A 9,039-nucleotide genomic window follows, 5' to 3' on the forward strand; every position below is an offset into this window, starting at 1 on the left:
GAAACATGGTGCAGCTGGTCCACATTCATCATATACTTTGGTGCAGCCCATTTCTTTGTCCTGAAACTGAAGAATGTCACCTAAAAATGTTATTCATGCTTGAGACGCACTACATTCCGCGCTCATTTTCCAACACTTTCAGTCTTCTTCAAACTGCACTGTGGTTGAACTATTGCATATCTATATGCACAATGTATTTGAGCATCTGCACAGATTGCCTGGAATTCACTAAATACTATGATTAATTACGGGATCAGTCTATATTTGTTTCTACATTCTTGCAAACAAGCTTCTGTATTTCTGGAACTTATCTACTTCGTGAGTCATATATCAATAAGACACATACTCATTTAATAACATTTACATGAAACAATGTATGCCTGACAATTGTAATCAGATGAAAATGATCACATTTATCTTAAAGACAACTTTTCATGAAACACATACAAGTAAAAGGCTTATTAACTTTTAAATACTTCATAGATCTTCCTGCAAATGCATAGTGGTTTTCCCTAGATACAGCTATAATTATGGTTCCAATGGGAGTTTTATCTCTGTTCAGACAGCAGAATTGGTCCCAGAGGCTGAGAGTTCAAAGAAATCGGTGCAGACAATCAGGAACAGGTTTTCTTCAATGTTTCATGTCTGTCTCCATGCCTGAGTAAGGAACCAGATTTTCAGCCGAATCCTTAAATAACCAAACTTTTGGAAGGGAGAGCAGATGCATGCATCTCTGAAAAGCTGGTCCTGATGGGGGTTGCTGCACAGCAACACATCCTTTCCTCACCTCTATTGCTTTGAAAATCTCATCCAAGGCTCTGAAAGTTACTGCTTCAGCTTTTGTGGGCTCCCAGAGAGTCTCTGTAAATGAAAAGCGGCTTTTACTGTTTCCTCTTCACAGTGCACAGTAACATGTGGAGGGGGAGTGCAAACCCGCAGTGTACAGTGCCTGCGCCATGGAAGACCAGCTTCTGGGTGCTTGCCCCAGCAGAAACCAGCAGTCCTGAGAGCCTGCAACACTAACTTCTGCCCCATCCCTGTGAAAAGAGGTAAACCCCAGCTCTACATGCTGCAGCAGGGTTGGTTGCTTGGAACTCTATATTCAGCAAAATCACCTTTTCCAGTTACACCCACTGAGGATTTGTATTTGGCATGTTCCTTCATAAACGAATTTCCCCCAGACTTTCCAGCTTTACAGTTACCATCTGATACTACAGCATCTCTCTTCTCAAAATGAACTCTTTTAAAGCACACTTGAGAGTATAACTGACACAGGAGTTCTAAAAAGAAAGAGTTCGTCAAAAAGTAAGGTCATTTGGTTCTGAGCCTCACCTTTATCCTATCTTGTTGTATAACATAAAAACATCCTATGCTGTTACTGTTTTATGGTTAATAATAGTAATTTTTGAACTAAGCAATGTGAATTTGCCACAGAGGTTTAGCCTTTTGAAGTCTGCCCAAAATCCAGATTGCACCATGTCCTGGGAATCCCAAACCATTTTGTCTACAATGTACATCTCTTCCTACTACTTCTGATTAGCATAAGATGTGCAGTCAGGGAGCACTGCTAAGGTCTGTCCCCATTTTTATGCCTACTGTGTCCCACTCCACCTCTCCAATGTGTTTTGCAATTCTAGAAGAGCAGGAGAAAGAAGAGGGTTTGTGCCACTCTGGGTGACAGCAGAGGAGTTCTCTCAGAACCACAGCAGAAAGCAAGTGGTGCATTAGCCCCATCCCATATATTTGCTGGCTATGGTTTGTGAGTCCTTCTTAACTTAAAAGGATTATAGAGGTCCAGGTTTATCCCATATAATGCTAGTTATCTAGGTCTGCTGAAGCACTAAAATACCATACATCAGCTGTCTAGTTACGATTTTAAACCTGGAAGCTGCAAGTAGCCTCTGTAAAACCCAGGCCAAATTGCAAAAGAAAGGTGGTAACAGAGATGGGAGCAAAGGTCAAGCTCTGGCCTTGCATCCTGTGAGCTGACATTGGCCAGCCACCTCCTCCTTGACACCAGCTGCTGCCATTCACTGCACAGAGACTTCGGAACACCCAGAGGTTTCTTAACAGACTCTTCTACTGCATCATCTCAGGACATGTAGTTATCAAACTGATATATCAGGGGACCTGAATACAAACAAGGATGTATAGATTAAATGGCTCTGAAAGGGATAAGTGAATAGTTCTGTATTTTTATAAGTAAATGTTCCTAACACTTCAGATTAGCCTTCCTAAAAAGTTCTGCTGTACATTGGAGTTTCTGTATTATGTCCCTTTCTGTCACGACACAGCAAGCACTTTTCATTGACCTTTGCTCTGCTCTGCTGTATTTCATGTCTGCAGTAATGTCTGTTATTAATTTTTGCCTTGGCCTGTTTCTGTCTCTCCTCACATCTGCAGGAGCCCTTTCTCCTTTATTATAACTGGGTCATCAGGCCCTAGAGATCAATTATCTGTTCACTGCTCTGTAACTTTCTGTCTAAACCAGCAAAAAGAGAGGGAACCAGCTGTGCTGGAATCACATTGAAGCAAATGAGTCACTATTATCAGCCATGTAGCTCCAGCTCAGTGATCACAGTCAAGAAATTAATGTTTCAGGGAGAGTTTACACACTTTCCTAGACAAGCTGGGTCATTTCCATCCCTCTGTTAGACGCAGTTACGGTCACCGTAACTCTGAGGAAATCCAACTGCCTGTAATGAATGAAAATTTAAACAACTCAAGTATAAATACTTGAGTAAACAGAAATAAGGAAAGGGCAGCTTGATCCACATCCATTGAAATCTGTGGAACAATTTGCGTTAGTTTCAACAGTCTCTGTATTAGGTCCCAAGAGTGAAGTTTTTAGCCTTACCACTGTCATGTCAGCACACCGCACTGTAGTGCTCAAAAGGGGCAGAAAGACTTACTAGCATTGCCTGCTTAGTGCTTATAAAGTTTTTTAAACAGTAGTTTAAAGTCTCAATCAGAAGAGCTTTCTGCACTTTGTGCTGTGTGCATTTTCCCAATTCCTGAACAACCCTTTGTTCGAGGACAGTATTTTCTTTAGCATTTACAGACAAGTTTATTTTAAAAAAAAACCCTGAAGAATAAAATGGCATATTTTCTAAAAAAATAATAATTATTTTCTTATTTATTCAAATAAATTTGAGGGTGATAGAGGTATACAAAATCACCTTTGCCATCATATAAAATGTAATCAAGAAAAGCAAAGTGGTGACTAAAGAAGATCCTGTAGAGACAGAGAGCACTCCTTGCCCAAAGACTATGACAGAGTTGTCTGTGCTATGTGAAGGAGCATTTATCTTCTGTGACTCAGCTAAGCTGATGCGAGAACACAGACAATGGTGGCTAGATTTTTCTTCACTGTCTCCTTGTAAATTCCTTTTATTGACCATGTAAACAGTAGTTCTGAGAGTTGAATGGAATCTTTTCCCATGCTCACAGGAGATTTCAGTTTAGCTATAAATTTTGCTAAACCTCATTTAAATGTCTTACTGCTCTCTCAGACATGGTGAGTTTGTTTATAAATCATCCATATGAATCATCACTCTGCTCTTTTAAAGAAGCATAAAGCATCCACTACAGAACTGTGGAAAGGAGCAGCTATGAAACATTTTTAAAGTGAGTAGGCTGTGTGTATAAATGATCTGTATGCAAATTTAATTGAAATAAAATCTTAATTGAAAAATACAGTATATTTGTAATTAAAAGCTGTGCTTTTCAGAACTAAACATTATCAGCCTGTCTTTCTTCCCAGTGCGGTTAAGATTTCACCAACATAGCTGAAGTGCTAAGAGCCCAATTCATGACACCCGACTGAAGTGTCTAAGCAGAGATTTCTTGGGCTGCCTGCGCACTCAGAGAAAGCAGTCACTCTAGCAAGTGTAGGAACACAAATCTACAGTAGAACCCTCTGTGTGCACGTGTGTTCATAGCAGGATCCTTGCACTCTGGCTGCTACACACTTGAAGTGTAGAGGAACAGGTAGACTCCATGGGATGTTGGTGGCAAGCAGCAGTCAGCAGCATACCTGGAGCAGGCTCCCTGGTACAAGTTCCTGGCTTCAGAACAACTTTTGTAACTGGAAATAAAAACACAGATGATTTTTTCTATCCTCCACAGAGGAATTGCTTCCTGTATTCCTGAACCTGGGCTCTCAGTTTTTTAATTCCTGTAACCTCTGACATATCATTATATCAGCTCTATGTCTAGCAAATTAGCAATTTGGATCTCTTAACAAACTAATCACCTCTCTTAACAACTTAAAAAGCAAACTAGTATATTTTAGCTAAAGAAAGCTCCTCTTGGAACTGAGTCACTTACTGTGTTTTTAACATTACCAAATGCATACAAGTGTATGAAACTATTGCTTGACTTGTATACTTGCCAAAATGGAGTCTTACAATTTTGCTTGGATTTCTCTCCTTCAGATGATCCTTCTTGTGTGGATTTCTTCACTTGGTGTCATCTGGTACCCCAGCATGGTGTCTGTAACCACAAATTTTATGGCAAGCAATGTTGTAAATCATGCACAAAGAAGAACTGATAGCATGTTATCTGAACCCACCAGTGACAGGATTCACTTCTGCAATTTATGTTGGAATTAACTTTGCTTTGAGGCAAGACATGGTGCCACATAAACCACTGATGGAAGAGCCATTTTCTAAGGGAATATCTGAGGTACAGTAATTATTGGAGATATGTTGAAAAAAGAATGTTTCTTTCTTTTTTTTTTCTTTATTTGCTGACCTCACTAAAGTACAGGGTACTATGGATCACTTGAACACTGAGACTCGAAGGGGCAGTTCTTTCTTTTTAAGGGTCATTTTGCACTGTCCTGTGTTATGAGGAAGAAACTGAGGCAAAGAAGCCTCTTCTGGCTAACTTACCAGAATGCAAAGCAAAAGAGACTGGAAGCCTGAGGAGGAAGGTTATAGCATGGCAGTTTGACAGATGGCACTATCAAAAGCTTTCCCTTTATGATGCTGTCATCTCCCAGCATAAGGAGGTGGTTTGCCACAGAAAGACACTCCAACGGCTGTTGTCTGGAGAACGCAGCGTCACATGTGTGACCACACGAAGTAATTAGTGCACTACAAAGATAAATGGTGCTTCTCTATTAGACTTGCTGCTGGAAAGGCAAGTTTTGCATCATGCTAATGTTTTTATTAATTTGAAGAATTCCTTTTCTGCTTTATGTAGGAACTCAGAGGTGGTTAACTAGTAACTTGAAATGTATTCCTAGAAATATTCAACATTAGAATATTTGGACTTTTAATATTGCTGTGTTACAAGTAAAATAAGATTTCATATTTCAATTAACTCAAGGAACTCAGATTTACTGAACTCAACGGTTATGTTTTCAACTTCCTAAGCTCAATAGGTAAGTCATTTTAAAATTTAAACTTGATATTTTAAAGTAGGTTTTACTCAGAAGGTAGGTTATTCGAATGACAAGATAACCGAAACATGTCTTCCTTTTAATTGCAAATCTCTGCAAATTTTGATTCATCTGTTACCCAAAGGAAATAACACAACTATTACAATCCATTGCTTCATGCTAGACTTCTCTAAGTAGATATTCAGTTACACAGGTTATATTAAAAAAAAAAAAAAAAAAAAAAAAAAAAGTGGATGATGTACTCTAACCAATGAAAGGCAATTCTATTTTTATACATTCTCCTGATAGTTTTATTTAGTTCAAAATTCACCGGTAAACAAAAGAAATGTAAACAGAATGATATTTGTGATCATTCAGTATCACGATGCTCGGTGACACTATGCTACAGTTTAAGGTTTCTGCATTGAAAAACCTCTAGGCTCTTTGCCAAACCATTCTGAGATGGGGATGTGTCCTACTGTAATTTTCTGGGGAGCGCCTGTGAAGGCCATATTTATCGAATTCCACCCAATCCCACAACTCCATTTGATGAATGTAGTTCAGTTTTACTGTTTCTTTAAAGTATCGTTTCAGCGGCAGATTAGCCAGCTCAGCACTAATGGCAGACAGTGGTCACTTAAAATTAGCAGTTCCTTCTGCAACAATTTAAATTAAAACCATGTATGCTATGATACTTTAAGAAATGATTATTGGAAACATATCTCAGCCTACACTGTTCTGTCTCGATATTGGACGTTGTGTAATTATAACCTTTTTTCTAGGAGAACTACATGGGGGTTTTTTGTCTTGTTTTTATAATTGTGTCCTTTTTATTATTTGATGTAAAATAATTAATTTATTAATGCATAGCTTTTCCTTTATATTTCTTTGCTCCCTTCCTTAAGTGACAACTGAGGAAAGAAAATGGTAGTGTCACAAATATGAATTATGATGTAAAAAAAGCAAAAAATATAAGTGTAATATTTAATTATTTTATAAGCTTTGTAATAAAGTACTCTAACTGTTTCACTATATTTGGAATTGTAAAATTCATGAATAAAATATAGAGCTTATAAGTAAATACCAAGTAATGCAAGTGGTGAATGCATTCATCTGTGTTTGTGTCGATTGTCTTGTAATGTCTTTATTAAACACTGCCCTGTTTTCTCCCTGGTCTCTGCTGCTGTGTAGCTGGCTGATGTCTGTGACTTTGAGCAGTCTCCAGTTCTGGGCAGGGGGAGCAACAACTGCTGCCCCGCAAGAAAACCCTGTCCTTTGGGGCAGTGGAACTTTAGCCACCAGAGCTAAGTGTGACCCCTCTGCCTAACCGTGCCCCCACCATGCAGGTCTTGTATGGGTTAATATTGGCAGGGACTCCTCAAAACAGTGGGTTTGAGTGTTAACAAGCTGTTATGATGAATGGGATGGAGGTCATTCCTTTCAGGCACTCAAAGTCAGGCAAATGTGCCAGGGTCATGTGAAACTTCACTACTCTTGAAGGTCCCATTATACTGGTGAGTGAGGAATGCATGCCTGGTTATTCAACAGAGGGAATGTATTGTAGTTGCCTTTTAAGAGCAGAAGATGTTTCTCATTTGACTGACTACCCTACCATTGAAGCAGCTGGCTTGGGCTGTGCCTATTTCAGGCACAAAAAGGCAAAATAGACCTAACTTCATGGCTCTATTTTCAGAACAACACAAAAGCTAAAAAACACAAACATACCATTGCCTCCCCCTCCTCCTGCCATATGGAAGGCAAAACTGAGCTACCCCTTCTCTCATCAAGACAGTGGAAACTTGTTTATCACAGAACCAGTGTGATTCCTCCCTGCATGTATTGCTCTGCAAGGTGGTTTGCAAGGTATGAAGCCTCATTCAACACAGCATTAGGTTTTACAGCCTCCCCCATCTGCCTGGGAATACTTATTTTCCTAAAAATGACTCAACTAAGAAGTTTCCAAGCCAATCCCTAGTAGGGACTACATTGATTCACTGCATCCTTTCATATACATACATTCTCTAACATTATTTGCCGGTTTTCCCTTCTTTAACCGTCAGTTCTCTGACAACAGCAAGCTATACCAAGTATTGCTGATAGGATATACTCAGCATGCTTCTGACTTACTTACAGCATACTCTGGCAGGCGATAGTAAGCAATACATCAGTCTGCTCCTGAAGGATTCTCAGCAAGCACTCCTCTGAACATGATTTGGACTAGTGATTTCAGTAATTAATATGCCCACATAAGAATTCAGACTCTAAACCACTTTGTGTTCTGGGCTAGAATTTTGGAATTAAGATGAACTGACAGTTGTCAGTGAATTACAGTGTTGGAGATGTATGTTGAAAGAGGAAATATTGCATAAAGATGTGCTATTGTGTGGTTGGATCGACACCAAGTCCACAACTTTTTTATTGCTGAGCCCTTACAATGATATCTGGTATACAAAGCCTGGCAGTTTTCTAGAAGTATATTGCTGGAAGGCTCACTTTATAAAGCAGAATGGGGTCTTTTCACAAAGGAATAGCTCCATTTCCTGTAGTCAGCTTTCATCACTCAGGTGAAGGATGCATCTGCCTGAAACTCAAACAGATATTTAATGAATGGCTTGATTGTGTAAATCAAACTCAGCTATCTCGGATGCCCAGAAGACATGAAATGTTGGAGACAGATGAACGTTTAGTTGCATGTGGTTTTATGGTAACATGATCCATATCCCATATTTCCTTTATTTTTCAGCAAATCCTATTCAAAAGCATCAATAAAATAACATTATTATTTCTACTGTAATAGAAGTCCAACCCCACTGAGTCACTGAGGTCTCATTGTGTACAACACGTACTCATGTCATAGAAGGCTTATGGTCCCAAGCGTACAACAAGGAACAATAGGAAAATAAGATGTTAACAGTGAGTTCATTGTGATGAGGAGAAGTGCTGCTCATGGCTCACTGTCTGTCTGCCTGGATGGTGCAGAACATTTCCAAGGCAGCTCCACACAGATAAGACCAGAAAGAGCAATAACGAGGAACTTGACTCTGTTTTGAAAACAACCGCTGAGCATTGCTGAGGTCTGGGTGGACAGTGGAGGGGAGAGACAGAAGGGGAGCTGGGGTGCACCAGAACGAATAAAAAAATCAGGTGTGTGCAGTGCTGGGTCCTAACCCAGACAGTGCATCTCTCAAGATAAAACCTACACCTGCAGAGTGTTCTGACTGTTAACCTGGCAGTTATCAGGAACCAGAGAGAGGTGTTTCAGCAAGGCAGTAAGTCATCTTTCCATCAACAAAAAGGTCTGAAATAAGGAGAGGGAGCTACTAGAAAACACCTTGAATTCCTCCCCAGCCAATATCGCATAAACATCAGACAAATCGAGCTGACCTTCCTGCACATAGGGTGCCACTGTTACCATGGGTATTTTTCATCCCTGCTCTTCAGAAGAAATCCAGGCTTGGAACATGTCCTTCATTGTATACCACATTTCAGAGCTCTTCAAACTACAGCTTACAAGTAACTCTTGCTTCCTGTGAGAAAGGGCAGTGACAGACCAGTGGTGGAGCTGTACCAACTCTGACTTGCACGGCAAGCGATGCAGACACAGGTTGCTATTCCAGCATTGGTATTGTCTTGCCCATGGGAAGTAGCTGCCT

General features: G+C 39.9%; 1 protein-coding gene and 1 long non-coding RNA gene across 4 annotated transcripts in view; one reads left to right on the forward strand and one right to left on the reverse strand.

The window, feature by feature from the left end:
* Positions 1-6,467, forward strand: part of ADAMTS18 (ADAM metallopeptidase with thrombospondin type 1 motif 18) — a 76,788-nt gene extending 70,321 nt beyond the window's left edge. For all 3 annotated transcript variants that reach the window (XM_061346739.1, XM_061346738.1, XM_061346740.1), the window contains 2 exons: positions 902-1,049; positions 4,437-6,467. In XM_061346739.1, coding sequence (XP_061202723.1) covers positions 902-1,049; positions 4,437-4,552 — 264 coding nt within the window. In that variant the 3' untranslated portion in view covers positions 4,553-6,467. The remainder of the gene's footprint in view (positions 1-901; positions 1,050-4,436) is intronic.
* Positions 3,951-4,999, reverse strand: LOC133208680 (uncharacterized). The gene is made up of 3 exons (XR_009724474.1): positions 4,896-4,999; positions 4,410-4,494; positions 3,951-4,067 (listed from the first exon to the last, which is right to left on the reverse strand). It is a non-coding gene; the product is annotated as an uncharacterized LOC133208680 (long non-coding RNA).
* Positions 6,468-9,039: the final 2,572 nt, after the last annotated feature.

Source organism: Neopsephotus bourkii, unplaced genomic scaffold, assembly GCF_033783945.1.
Source record: "Neopsephotus bourkii isolate Nb327-2 ecotype Australia unplaced genomic scaffold, CSIRO-AGI_Nbou_v1 NB_274, whole genome shotgun sequence".
Classification (NCBI taxonomy): domain Eukaryota; kingdom Metazoa; phylum Chordata; class Aves; order Psittaciformes; family Psittacidae; genus Neopsephotus; species Neopsephotus bourkii.